This window comes from Onychostruthus taczanowskii, unplaced genomic scaffold (assembly GCF_017590055.1).
Source record: "Onychostruthus taczanowskii isolate IOZ18803 unplaced genomic scaffold, ASM1759005v1 scaffold73, whole genome shotgun sequence".
NCBI lineage: Eukaryota > Metazoa > Chordata > Aves > Passeriformes > Passeridae > Onychostruthus > Onychostruthus taczanowskii.
This window is the reverse complement of record NW_024505118.1, coordinates 977,881-993,165: the sequence shown is the minus strand read 5'-3', so window position 1 is coordinate 993,165 and position 15,285 is coordinate 977,881. Positions and strand designations below refer to the sequence as shown.

Genomic DNA, 15,285 nt, shown 5'->3' with positions numbered 1-15,285 from the left:
CTAATTAGCAATATGACTAGTGACATACACAGTGCACAAAGATTTAACACACTGAAGGAAGTACCATGAAAATCTCAGCACTGAAGGTCTAATCCAACTGCAGGGAACAGTGCTGAGGTTTAAACAGCAACACTTGTATTGTCATGCATAGTACAGGGGTTTGATTTTCTAAACTTTTTCCAGAATGCTGGGATACAGTAACAGGAAACAAAAAAAGTTTTACAGAGCTAAAATATTTTTGACATTAAGAGTACAATCTTGAGAACGTAAATGCATGGGATATTAAAAAATATCTGTCAGTTATTGTAATTTTCTTCAGGAAAAATATCCTGCAAATTAATATACAGTCGGACTATGTGTTCACCACTTTGAATGCTAAATATTTAATGGTTAGCATCTTTCTGCTATACAGCTATTACATGCACATTCCAAAATCACTGCCAATTTACTAACTTTTACTACTGAAATTTGAAATGAGGCAATGTATGGGGATGAAAAGCACATGTCTCAAAGCAATGATTCACCTTATTTTAGAGCAAGGCCTCATTTTTGTGGCTTACAAAACAATGTTTTTTAAGGCCCCCACACAGGACAGGCTATGTTGCTAAAGCATCATATGAAAAGTGGTAATATTCATTAACAGAGACAGAGTCTTGAAAAATCATGGACCAACCCAACATTCTCTTAACATTAATTTTATAAAATACCTTACATGAACAGATAAAGAACTTGAGCATACATAACCAAAATTTAAAAAGAATGTTGAATAAAATATAAATTAATTGAACACACCACTAAATTTGCCACATTAGACAAGTTTATAAAAGGCATTTTCAGATAAAATAGTTATTTGAAAGAAAATCCTTCAAAATGGAAACTGCTGAAGTCCTTTTTCAAGAAGTCACTCCTAAAAGCGCTAAATATTCCAGGTCATCAGGTAGCACCTGAATGTGCTTTGAATATGGTGTTCATTTGCTTCAAAATTTGTCAATACTTAAGACACGAATTTCAGGTCAGAGTTGTCAGTGCAAAGTAAAGCTTCAAGCTGAAAATGAGAGAAATACAACAGAAGAAATGATCCTGGTACAAAATTTCCTAAATTCACATTGTAAAAAAGCTGTGCCAGATGCACTCTTGAGATACTGGACATGAACAAATTTTACCAGTGGCCATTTTAGGGTTCCAGACAAGCCATTAACAGGGCTAATTATATTTGTTTCCTTTACCACAATTTAGTTTTTTCCTACACATAGCCATTGGAAAAGATCTGTGCTGCTGTTGTCCACTTGCTCTGCTCACCTTCTGATTCGGCCAATTTGCTCAAAATGCAGTAACTTAGCCAAAAGGAGAGAAAAGGTGAGGCCAAACAGACAACACCAGGACAGTCTAAAGACTTCAAATGTTTCTGAGTTTAACCAACTTTGTTCACTCAAGCACTCCCATTCAAGTCAGCCTTCCTTAAAGTTATCTAATACATTGCCAGGCTCAAACCCTCAAGTCTTTCAAAGGTTAAAAACATGTTTAATGAACTACGTCTTTAGAGAACTAGACTGCAGCCAGATGAACTTATTTTAAGCCTATTAATTCCTGCAGGGTAAACATCAACACTCTAGCAAAGCAATTTTACTGTTTGACTTTAACCAGAAGAGGTCTGAAACAGTCTGCATGTTCTACTACTTAAAAGTGTTATTAGCACACTCATTTAAAGATTAATGGAAATTTTTTCAAGTTACCACTCAAAATACTGCTAATCAAGTTTGGTTTTTTAACATATAAAAAAAAAGTGTCACTGGTAGTCACAACCAGAAAGAAGGAAAACTTTAAAAGCCTTAATCTATCGGGCAGCAGTTCCAACCTCTAATTGAAATATAAGGATGTAATTTATATAAGCTGCTGCATAAAAAGGAGAAAATGAGTTCTTCATTACAATTCAAAATTTCAAAACTCAATCTGCAGATTGTTAGTTCGTCCTTGTAAAGCGCTCTTTTTTTCATTATTGCTATGCTGGCAGTTATGCTAGAACCTCATTTCAGTAATTCCAGTACAACCAGAATGTATAATTTAATAGCCTGAATAATTTTCAATTTACAGCTAGCTAATATGCTACGGTGACGTTGCAAACAAACCAAATGAACAAGAGGGTTCCATACTACACAAAACTTTCTCCCAAAACCGAGGTAAGAGATTAACTTGAACCAAAAGCATAGACTATAACTGACACCAAAAATTTTCCTAAGCTGTACTTGAGGAATGAACAATTACAGGAGCACGCGCAAACTCAGAAGCATTTGCTTAAATCCAAATGCCGCAGCAGTTTTTCCCTATATACCCTGTATTCTCCTGATCGCTTTTTATCACTGACGCAGATTAACGATATCCATATTATGCTTTGTGATGCTACAAAATAATTTAATTAATTTTAAGAACAAGTTTTTTTCATGAAACAATGGGACTTTGAGATAGCAGAGTAATCTCCAGTGGGTGTTCTCAGTTACTTGAAATCCTGCAGTTCAGCCACGTGCTGTCTTTAAAAACATCTTTTCAACAAACGCATTGACTGATGAGATCTGATCCCATAAGTGATACAAATTCTAGCACTTGCTCAGAGTGAAAGAGAACACTAACAGCTGAAAGGGAATAATGATTATATACTTCACACCCAGCCTGGCACACTGAAAATTTTCATATACTCATACATATCAAAATGAGAAAAATATTCTAAATACCACATGGTTTTATTTGTTCAATAGTACTGGAAGAAAAATTTCAAAGTTTCCTAAAAAAACAAGAAAGCAGCAATCTTAAGAATTTTTCTGAAAATATCTGGACTCAACTTTGAATGTACTCAGAATAGAATTGTCTTCTCTCTTTTTAAAATCAGGAAGATTTTTAAATTGGCTTGCATCAATTTGGGCTCAAAAATAAAATGTCAAAGTTTGGAGTATCACTAACCAAGTAAAGCAAAAATGTATTTCCAACTAAACAGCTGGAAAGTGAGTGAATGAACTTGGGTGTTAAACACATCCTTGAGGATTATGAAATGTACAGGGGAGGGAGGAGGTTATTAAAAAACTTGGCAAAAAATATTGCTACAGTAGCATTAGGAATTAACAGTGCATCAAAGATTTAAAGTTTCCAAGTTAATACAAACTGATCCAAGCCACAATGAACCACAGGATAATCACTCAAACAAAACATTAACCACATTCTACTTTACTGAATCTAGAACTGGAGTTTACCTGAATACCTTTAATAAAATTGAAAAAGATTCCTTTTAGTCTTGCCATGAAGAACTGGTGCCATTATTGTGTAATCAAAACACAGTATTATCATGTGCATTTGGCTTTTTTTAAACATCTGCAATCAAATACTCAATTTTGAAAGAGATTTTACATGTGAGAACTCAGTATCACTGCTGCATGAAGTGTTTTATTTGTTGGTTGGGATTTTTTTGTGGAAACTGTATATAAAAGACCTTGAGACTACAGGTCATGGAATTCTTGTTAAACAGAAAGCTGCCCAACATTACTGTCAAAATACCTTTAAAAAGGCAGTTCACAGAATAATGTGTTTTACATTCAGATATTTCCTCTCTCAAAAGCAAAGGAATCTCAGAAGAAAAAAAATCAGTAGTGAAGGCCACATACTTTTTGCATTTGATGAGCCGAAATGCAAAAAAACCAATTAAAGCATCTTGTAAAAGAAAAAAAAAAAGACCAAAAGAAAAACAGAACTCCTGGAAAGCGATGATTTAGTTGATGGAGTGGTCAGCATGGAAACTGTTGGGAATGCTACAGCAGAACTGACCACAAGTACAAGGGAATATGAACAGGACATAGTACAGGCACAAACTAGAAAACTGTAACTTGCCAACTTGTAAACAAGAAAAAGCATTTCACAGATTAAAAGTTCTAGGGAAGTAAACTTTTTTTAAATTATTTTGTAAGTTCAACCCTGATTTAAAAAAGTATGGCTAGCAAAAATACATAAGCCTCAGCATATTTTTAAGTCTTGATCAGAGCAGCCAGGAGCCTTTGATAAACGGCTGGAAACAAACACCCTTCTGCTAAGGATGAAGAAAAATATTCCATTCTGTTCTTCCTCTCATTCCCCAATCCACATGTGTATCTGCAGAATTCATGCGCTCCAAGAAAATCTTGATGCTGCTATAGATTGAGACGTGGGGAGACTGGTGGAGGAAAACAGACAAACTCTCTTAAAATACTGCGGGCTACGTCAACATTATTCTGGGCAATTTCAAGTGCCCTCTTGACTTCTTCAAAGGAATAGCCCTCTCCCATGAGTTTTGCAATTTTTGCATCCACATTTTCTGTGGAACTGTCAGAGCTGTAGGCTTTCCTGTGATGTATTTCTGGTGCAGTTCTCCGAGGAAGTGGTTTAGGGGGCCTGGCTGGTGCTTGTGAACCATCTGTTTCAAATAAAAGAGATAAAAATAATTATAAATTGGCTTAAGACTGTGTTATAGTGGGGGTTGGTCAAACCCCACAAAGCTGTTTTAAGAGTAAAATTCTAAAGGAACATGAAGAAATATAGTTAACCAATATAACTCATTTTAAAATTTTGATAGAAGCTGAAGTCCTCAAGAACATCCAAAATGGAAATAATGTAGCAATATATTATTTTAATAATAATAGAGGAATATGCAATTTACAATCTGGATTATTGAAAGTTGGAAGAAAAATAAACTATGATGGAATAGGAGAGACAGTGAAAATAGCCAGTCCAACTCCTAAAGGCTCTCCACTCTCAACCCACAATTTGAGAATATCTGAGTTAAAAAAGAAAATAAAAAAACAACAAAACAAACTAACAAAAACCCCACAAGCAAACAAAAAGCCCAAGGAAAAAAAAAAAAAACTAAAAGAACAAACAAATGAGCAAAACCCAAACACAAATTTGACTACAAATTTAGTGAGGACCATAAGTTGCGTAGAAGAGGAATCCAGACAAATACGTCGGAAGGAGAAAAATCCTTGATTTACTGGTCTATCTTCTAGATTCTGTTAGTTCAATTGCTATTCACGTCATGCACAGCAGCTAAACATAAGTACATAACCAAATGGTCTCTCCAAAAGACCTCTAGCCCTATTATTCCCATGATGAGAACAGAACATGCTCCTTCCTCTCCAGTCCCCCTTTGGAAATATCTCCTGGTTCCTTATCTTCCATGGAAAGGTTACCTTCACAGTTAATGCTGGTGACTAAGAATCATGATGTGCTGGTGAAAAACAGCTAATATTCAAACTTGCTAATCTTCTCAGAGTCAAGAGTTCTGTGCTCAAGTAAACTTGGTACTTTACTGAAACTCCTTTATCCTCACTGATTCCACAATAAGAAGCTTAAATACAAGCAGGCACAGTGCAGAAAACACTTTCAAGAGCAAAGTATCTAAAAAATTAAAGACTTTAATCCCTCAAAAATGGTTTTAACAAGTCCTATCAACAGTGACTTTGATAGATAAATTAGAGGAATTTCTGGCTGTGATATTTTCTGTTTACTTACACTGAGAGCAGTGGCATTTTCCAGCGTTAAGCACTTCAGAGACGGTTCTTTGGGCATGGAAGAAATGTAATATATCCAGTATTCTTGTTGTAAACTTATCATAACACTGGATAGAGAGAACTATAATTCAACCAAGTGTATGAAACACTTCAGATAAATGAAAGCTGTTCATACAAGAGCATGTTTAATGCAGGTGTATTTTCCTTTCAAGTTCCATCAATTTGGATACATGTTGCTATGAAATTTAATTTCACCTCTTAATTCAGATAGTTAATAGTACCTTTAGCAAGATGGTGATATTCCTATGACAAATGGATGAAAGAAATTTGATTAAACATTTACAGTAAGGGCCTAAGACCTACAAGTACTACTTTATATCTGTTTTGATTTTTTTTTTCTCTCTGAAGATATAAAGAATTATGTAAATGATAAACATTCTGAAGCTGATCCAAACCTGCTATGAAGGTGTGTAAGATCCATGAAACACCTGTCTGAGAATTAACTATAGCTCAGGAAATGCAGTTAATCACTAAAAACTGCATCAGAAACAAATTCAAATTTCTCACTTCACTTATTTTAGGAAACTCAAGACTGCAAAAGAATAATATTCTTTATCTTTAGAATAATGGCACATCATTTAAAACCAATCATTTTTCTTTCACAAACCTTCAAGCTGTTTTAATATGTACATTCCATAATGGACTTCATTTCTATACAGTATGAAACAAAATTAAATTTACAAACTGCATTTTCCCCTGGGCTTGAAGTACAGAAGAAATTCCTTATGCATAAACCAGATCCTTCCCTGTGCTTGTGTTACATGAGGATATTTTTGCTTGACTCAGCCTAATACAGGCTTAAAACTGTTATTTCATGTTTAAAACCTTCCCTTCACTGAGGTTTTCAAACAAACTTTATTAAGCAATCGCATAATTTAGAAAGGTCATTTTTAATTCTGTCAGCAGATTTGAAGGCATTTTATTCTCACTACAGTGACATCTCTCTATAGCACAGATACCCTGAGATCTTCAGCACTCTCAATTCCCATTATTATTTTTTTTAAATGCTGACATCTCTTTCAATATCTTCACAGCCATATAAAATTTCAGCTAAAGCTGGGTATCATATTGGATCCTGAGCTTAAAGATACTAAGCCTAAGCTGTATGTCCATCTGGACACTGAGATAGAGGTATTAAGCAGAACTTTCCTTCCCTACCTCCCATCCTCTGATGTTTCAGCCACCATAGATGTCTAACTAAAAATTCAAATAGATTTTCTAACTGTGCAATTCAATTAACAGTTTCTATCATGAGCAGCTTCCTCCACCACTCCCATTTCTGTAATTCAGCACTAGATTGAACCCTCAGGTAAGGGGTTAGTACAAAAGCAGACACAGGCTCATTTAATAAGTGTTTGAAAAGCATGGGAAAAGTGGTGAGAGCTCTACGGCACAGTGGGAGAAGCTGTTTGTAATGATGCCAACTGTCTGTTCCTCTCTGCTGTGAAATGCCCTTCTTCTCTTCCCTCACTGCTTCTCCTGGATTCCTCGGACTTTCACCAACAGCTTGAGGAGCATCAGAGACGCAGGTGACAAAGGCTTGTTGTGAAGGCCCTCTGTGGAACAGTGGCAAGTGGCTACACCTCACCTAAGTGGGGTACAGGAACACAGCACACCCAGGGGACACATACTCTGAGGAATTCAGAGAGCAGGGAGAAGGTGAGGGAAGGACCCACTGCACACGATGCTCCATCAAGCTGTTAGGCACGATCTTTGTACTTTGCAATACTGCAGATTACATTATTTCCTCTAGAGTTAAGTGAAATACACCCTGGAATAATATTCTTGTAAAAGGAATCCAAATTTGCAAGCATTTTCATAAGGCCAACTGAGGGAATGAATAGGCAACAGGCAAATATGTTAACCAATCATTTGAATCTGTATCTTACAGAATAACCAAGTTCAGCAAAACAGAGCAGACATCAATTAGAGGCTTAATTTTCTTCTTCCTTTCCCTCTTATTATTGGCTGTGCTTAGGTAAAATACTCTAATTATCAGCAATATTATAGAATTATACAATGGGTTGGGTTGGAAAGGACCTTAAAGATAATTTAATCTCATCCCCCCTGCCATGGGCAGGGACACCCTCCACTAGACCAGACTGCTTAGAGCTACATGCAATCTGGCCTTGAACACTTCCAGGGATGAGGTATCCACAGCTTCTCTGGACAGCCTGAGCCAGGGCCTCACCATCCTCACAGTAAAGGACTTCTTCCTGATACCTCATCTAATCTCCTTCAGTTCTCCCTTGTCCTCTCACTACCCGATGTTGTAAAAAGCCTCTCTCCTGCTTTGTTGTACGCTCCCCTCATGAACTGGAAGGCCACAATTAAGAGGCCTTCCCTTCTCCAGACTGAACAATCCAAATTGTCTCAGGCTTTCCTCATAGGAGAGGTGCTCCATCCCTCTTATCACCTTGGTGGTCTTCTCCGGACTCACTCCAGCAGGTCCATGTCTTTCTATGGTGGATGCATTTCTCCAGGTGGGGTGTCATGATAGCAGAGCAGAGGTGCCAAATTCCCTCCTTTGCTCTGCTGGCCACTGCTTTGGATGCAGCCCAGGAAAGCAGGATGCAACTCTTTTGGCTTTCTGGGCTCTGAGCACACATTGCCAGCTCATGTCCAGCCTCTCACCCACAGCACCCTCAAGTCCTGTCTCCTTTTCTTGCTCTTTTTGTAATAATTGTAAACAGTTGTATGTAAGAAGTTTGAGAAACGGTGCCTTTGGGGGAGTGGGTTGCATGGCTGAGTTACTGTTTCTGAAGTGTTCAATACTGGATATCTGCATTACAATAAATTACTTGGTAGATTTTAAGGATTCAGTTAAACATCATGACAGCAATCTTAAAAACAGTGGAAGGGAAGCAGAGAAGTTAAAGCACTACCCATGCTACTCTAGGAATCCAGTAGCCAAATTATAATTAGATTTTAGAGTGAACTCAATTTCTTTTTCAGCTAGTTCAGAGAATTACCTTACAAAAGCACTGAAATGAATAATTTCTTAAGTGAGCTGATTAGTTCAGATTAAATACAAAACCAAAATTCTGAAGACAGTTACACTCTCTACATTGTCTTTTTAAGTCATAGATGAAGGTGAACCTGTTCATCCTGCAGCTCATCAGTTCTGTCCTTTGGAATTACTGACACTGTAAAAACAACTTTCCAATTAAGAGAAAGACATGATCTATCACATAGTTTTCATCTAATTGAAATTAAATGGAATATCTTGCTGCATATCATGCTGATTTAGAATGATATTTATAGTAAAAGCTGACACGTGAGTGTTTTAGAAGATAGCTGTGGGAAACAGATCGAAAAGTATTAAGTAGCACCAGAAAGCTCCAAGTTCATAACTAGTAAGTATCTTGCAGTAATTTAGGAAAATTAAAAATGATTCTGTCTCAGAAGTGCAAGAATTGCAGGAAAACGCCATAGCTTTAAAAGTAGTTACATCATTGTCATAATTTGCATTATAAGAGAACTCAAAACACCCTGAATAAATTGACTGAGCATTTTAAGACAAATAGATCCATCACAATGCCACATATAAGGCATTATGAACGCTTTTCTTCCAACAACTGGAAATAAAAAGAGAAACAGCTATATTTGTATATTTGTAGACATCCTCCCAAAAGAGATAGTATTTTCCAAAGGCGTCACACTAATGCACAATTATGCTATTCATTAAAAAAATAAGTAAGCCTGAAGAGAGCTACAGAAATTTCCCACCATTTAAGTGGAAAACCATAATCTTTTTTCCCCCTATACCTCAGCAGTATGAAAATCTTCTCCTTTCTGAGAAGGAGAATAGTAGAAGGAGAATTTAGTAGTAATTACTACTAAAAAGTGTATCTTTTTTTTTCCACTTGGGAATGCTTCATTTGAACAATGGTGACTATTACAACTGAAAGATTAAAGCCCTTTTCTTTATGCATAAGAAGTCTCTACACAAAATTTTATCTATCTGGAGAATGACTAATGGTACAAAATATCACTTGATTTTCTCTTTGTGTGGTTTCTTCATACAGGAAGAGAATGCGGATGGGCCAATCCTCCCCCTTCCCCATGTACCATGCACATCTAAAGACAAGAAAATTTGTCTAAAAACTGGTGAATGTACTTTGAAGTACAGGTAATACTGTTATTAATTTTATCCACTTAGTAAATTGCCTTTAAATCTACTATTTTTGTTGCCTAAAAACCATAACCAAAATTTCTTTGGCAGAGGAATTGTTTCTACTGTACCTATTCCATTGAAAAGGAAGACTGAATTTTAAGTGGTTTTGATTCTTGCTGTTTTATTAAGAAACATCTTAAAAGCTTCTTAGAAATTCAGACAAACATATTAGCAAAAAAGACATAAAATAATAACACTTTAGAGTTAAGCTACTATTTTTTTGTTTAGGAGAAATGAAACAAAGATGGAAATCAGATGCTTGTGCTCCTTTCAGTACTTCTGATCTCTTATGAGCTTGAAAGGTGTCAGGAAAATGTCTGCCTTTCCCAAAAAATAAGGAACACTATAACTCAGCATTCAGTTTGGCAGCTAGTAAAATGGATGCTATACTATATACACCTACACACAACAAGTAGCCACTTCTACCTCTATTGCAAAACTTAAGTCCGTTACCCTTTGATGATTTCATACTTTTGTAAAGCAACATTACCACTGCAATTTGTTGTGCAGAACGACAAAAAACTCATTGGACTTTATGGATGAAAGTTATATTCTTTATAGAATTGTAATTTTCTACAAGAACAGTTTTCTGCCTTACCTGAAGACGGAGGGAGTTGATCATAGTCTTGAGATGTCCTATTTGTTTTGACATTTTCTCCAGGTGCTCTCCGAGCAGGTGGCAAAGGAATATGACCAGTTATTGAGTCAAAATGGGGATCTGTGATAAAAGAATTTAAAAAGCACCTTAGAATAATCAGAACTACTATTTGAGGTAGGGCTGAAGCACAGAAGTTAGGATTAGAATAGCCCCCATCATGCAGAGGAACCACGAATCCAGAGGTGTCCTCTGACAGCACATGCACATAAAACTCCAAATTCAGCATTCATAGTACACATGTAAATATGATTTGAAGTGACCAACACAGGAGCATAGCTTAAAGGTGTTCTGTCCTGCACTGACTGTGGTCTCTTCTCCTTACATACATGAGGTACTTTTCCACCACCCAACCCTGACACTGCTGGGATTGTGCCTGGCAAAGCGTCAAAGAGGTTGCAGTGCCTGAAGCACCACAATTACAAACATCCCAGCTATTCAATTTGCTTAGAGCTTCATTACACTTCTATGCTTTGCAGTTCACAAAGACTGCAGGGCTGATTTCCTATTCATACAGTCCCAGCTGTGGGTAAATATTAAAGGGACAGAATTTGAAAAATGAGAGAAGTAAACAATTCTGATATATTGTCCCCTTCTTTTCTTTCTTCTTTGGCTACCAAAGATGCTGCTGAGCAAGTGCAGATCCATCCTGGATCTGGCTTCTGCTCTGGACTCAGTACTTGCAGAGTTTGTTTTGTATGTGAGAACAACTTTTTGCTGGTGTTGATGATGAGATTATTATTCTAATCTGACAGGCTCTGATGGATAGCTGAGAAATCACCCTCAAGACTTGTATGGAAACCAATCATCAAAAACTCATCATAAATCTTCTACAACAGATTATGTGACAAGATGCAAAGTGAGTAATATGGCTTTAGAAATACCATATGAATGAAAAAAGACCAATTCACACAACCATGCATGCTTAACTAGATGCAATACATTGCTAAGATAAATGACAACTGTTGCTGTACGATTGTATTCCTTATGCAAATAAGAAGAACAATATGTGGCTGTAGATACATATTCCAGACATTTATTTTAAAGCTTTTAAATGTTTTTTAACACTATCAGTGACGTTCTTAGATTATTTGGAAGTTACACTTAAACATGTAAAACTCTGTATGTTTCTGGGAAGAGGCAGATGGAGCTTGTGTGCATCTGTGTGTGAGGGCTCCTATTTTTCCTCTCCATTCCCATGAGAACTGAATGGTGCAATGTGTGTTTCTGCATCAGATGATACAATTGAGGCACCTATTCTGACTAGACTGCTGAAGTTTATATTGTTTTTATTTTGAAGTGTAGAAGATAAACTACACTGTATTTATGAACATCAACCTTTAAATTCTGTAGCATGCTAAGTCTTTTCACCTGGATGCATTCAGCAACTTAGATGAGAAAGTAACACACTGAGTTGAATTTGCATTATAAAATACACAAAGCTTTGGCAAATTACTCAATGTCAGGCCTTGACTGACAGCAAAACATACATAATAAAAATATTCCATAAAAGGTCACTGCACTTCAAGCTAAAGTAGCTCCCTTTCCTGCCACAGCGAGTTCCACTCACACAGGTCAGCCAAACACCAGAGAACCTGTCAGGCCATCCTGCAGCTGTACATGACTGATTGTCATTTACATTTTGGCCTTCCTGTGAAACTATCACCAAAACATTTCCCATAGAGCTTCTAAGAAAAACAGAGAGGGGGAAAGCAACACCTAACCCCACCACAAGGCATATCATCCCTGAAAATATTCACAGAAAAGGTAAAGACACTTAAGACACCAGCATCCTTTAAAAGCTTCCACAGAGGGAAAAAAAAAAAAAAAAATTAAAAAAATCACTTCACAGACATGTGCTATAACCTGCAAGAATCCTGCTGTAATCTGTATCCTAATCAGCAAATGTATTCAGCTTCATTGACCTAAAAATAAAACTCTTTTAAACTCAAAGACAAAATCATGAATTGTAAACACAGCTTTCATAGCTTTTATAAGCAAAATACCAGACTGAATGTATCACAGAGATTTACAGGGAAAGACAGGTGAAAAACCTGACTTAGCAAAATGGTTATGAACCCTAGGACTTAGCAAGTGTATTCACAATATAGTTTTGTAGCAAAATTTTACAACAGTTCTAACAAAGCAGACTATTCTTTTCCCTTATTGTATAACTTCTTTCCAAGTTTCAACTTGAAAATATCCCTCATGAGTTATGTTTTACTATTGAAAAATAGAGCTGACAAAAAGATACAAACTAATATTACAGATTATAACAGAAAACTACAATTTACAAAATTTCTAGCTTGGTATACAAATATTGACCTAATTTTATTACTTTGTGATAATGAAAAGTGAAGTATTTCTATTTTCTGAGTAGCTTCACCTCCACCATTAAAATTCTGATTTTTTAAAAATATTTTGTATAATGAGTTCTGAGGCCTGGTGACAACTTTATCACTGAACAGATAAGCCTCTGAAGTAAAGGAAAAGAAAATGAAACATGCTGTTTCTTCTGTATTCCTACCAGAATGAAGGAACAGCTCATGTCCTGACGAGGGTCGGCTCCCTGAGCCAGCAGGTTTTGTGTGGTCAATCATGCTGTGCCGAGCAGGCGGTGGTGGTGGTGGGAGTGAGGGGGGTGAGTTATCAAATGCATCTTCACCTGCAGTTTAGAAATGAATTGTCATATGAACAAAACTTCATTAAGAACTGGAGAATAAAGAAAAAAAGCTTAAACTTGATTTTTCTCTGGCTGCTGAGGCCTTTACTCCTATGATTAATCTAAGCAGTTCAGTGACTCCAGTAATGAAACTGTAAACCTGACTGTTAATACCCACAGTCCTCTTCTAAAACATGCTCTGATTAACCTTTTGCAGTGCTCAGTTTCTTTGCTGGGATGGAAGGAGAAATTGCTTTGACTCAATTGCTAAGAGTCTACTACAATGAAGGCTTCACGGAGTATCACGGTAGAGTAACAGCTGTATTTCAGTGGCTAAGCAAGTGTATTTATATACAAACACCAATGCTGACTGCACTCAATCTGCTACATTTATACTGTGTATTATCTCTGCAGTTCAGAAGCTCTGACTCCAGATATAAAAGGAATTTTCTAGAGCTTGGCAAAAGAATGCACCTTTTATACAAAGGTGGTGCAAGCAGGAGTTACCAAGCACCATGATATTTATGTGTTATTTTGCCTTCATTTCTCCTGATCTCAGGAACACTTCAGGGACTAGAGAGAGCATAGTGCAGGAACAAGGCAAATGTTCAAAAGGTTTTATGGAACCAGAAATTTGGATGCTGACACACAGAGACACAACCATGCAGCTGAGTTTGTTAATGATAGTGTGGGCGGTCCCCAAGCATACCACCAATATATATGCAGAGATCACTGATTTTTGTGTAGGAGAACAGAACAGAATTCAGGGTTGGAAAAAAGAACTCTTGGTGCCTGAAGACAGCATTGAGTTTTGAACTGTCCCTTGAGGGAAAAAAGTCCCAGAAATGAACTTACTAATTTAATTTAGTGGTTTCCTTTTTTTACTCACATACCATCTTTTTTGGCATTATTCTTTGTATTTGATAAAATAAATGGAATTATTTAAGCTACAGTAGGAAAAATGCTCCACTACTGCAATAAATTGCAATGCTCAAACTTCTTAGTAAGAGACAATTAAAATTTATTTTAGGGAAAATGGTTTTTACTTTTCTGTATAGCTGGAATACAGATTTAGTATACCTTTTTGTCTGTCTCAAGTGAGGTCGTATAAACAGATTCCAAATGACACAAAATATTGACTGACAGCTGCAATATTTAGCTCATAGCCTACTCTACATTGGCTGTTTTTCAGTAAACATGGCATTTAGTTCATCTGGGCAGTGTTAACCATCACATGTAATCAGCAAAAAGTCTGCAACCTAAAGGGGGCACCAGAAGATCATAATCGGAGGGTGTCCTGGTGAGCAAAGAGCTGTGTTTGGGGTTGTCTCTGGCAGGAGGCCGTGCAGGAGGCAAGGGTACCGGAACAGTAGGTGCATCATAGACATCTCCTGAATGACACAACCACAAGAAGTGAATGTTTTCCTGCTGCACCCCTAGGGCAGCGCAGAGTAAATCTTGTCAGCAGACATCAAAAAAAATAAAAACCGTACCTGACTCTGGATGTTTCGATTTCTTTATCTCGGAAGTAGCACCGTGTGTTCCATTTGCACATTGGCCATTCTCACACACCCTGAAGACAGACATTAAGGAGGAAGCAATCAACCATTTAGCCAAGCATTAATTAATTCCCTGAATGAGCAGTACCTGGCAGTTCACCATATGGAAACGAATCAGGGACAATAAGCTGCATCAATTTTAAAATTTACATTTTTAGATGTTGAGAGCAGATACTGGTTAACTCTTATTAAAACTGCTTTGAAGGATTATACTGCTTTCTTGGTGACATACTGACATGGCTTAAAATAACACAGGCTGCAATACAAGTTAGAGGAAGAACTAACATTAAACACAGCCTTCACTTCAGAGCTCAGGTCATCACTTTATTCACACAGTTACATCACAGGCTCAATATTAGTTCACCTTCACAGATGCTGAATTTTCCCCAGCAGAATTACAAGAAAAGGGAAATGTGGATTTTGTAATGTAATTATCCACACCAAAGCACACCAGAAAAACCATTAATCTAAACATAAGAAACACAAAAAAATCCAAGCAGAACACCACAATACACACTAATAATAAATTTTGACTAAACTTTTCCAAACATTAAAAAACACAATGAAAACCCCAAAACTGAACTAGCCAAAGCAGTTTTGCAGGAATGCATTAATTTCTGTATCTAAATACTTTGCCTTGCTGATACTTC

At 36.7% G+C, this 15,285-nt stretch overlaps 1 protein-coding gene across 5 annotated transcripts in view; it reads right to left on the bottom strand.

Annotated features, from left to right (window-relative positions):
- Positions 1-679: 679 nt before the first annotated feature.
- The window catches only part of CBLB (Cbl proto-oncogene B), a 128,495-nt gene continuing 113,889 nt past the window's right edge, over positions 680-15,285 (bottom strand). For 3 of the 5 annotated variants that reach the window (XM_041422450.1, XM_041422453.1, XM_041422451.1), the window contains exons 15-19: positions 14,570-14,649; positions 14,336-14,467; positions 12,942-13,079; positions 10,358-10,477; positions 680-4,429 (exon numbers count right to left, since the gene is read on the bottom strand). In XM_041422450.1, coding sequence (XP_041278384.1) covers positions 4,167-4,429; positions 10,358-10,477; positions 12,942-13,079; positions 14,336-14,467; positions 14,570-14,649 — 733 coding nt within the window. In that variant the 3' untranslated portion in view covers positions 680-4,166. The remainder of the gene's footprint in view (positions 4,430-10,357; positions 10,478-12,941; positions 13,080-14,335; positions 14,468-14,569; positions 14,650-15,285) is intronic. The other 2 variants (XM_041422452.1, XM_041422454.1) reach the window with 1 other exon arrangement.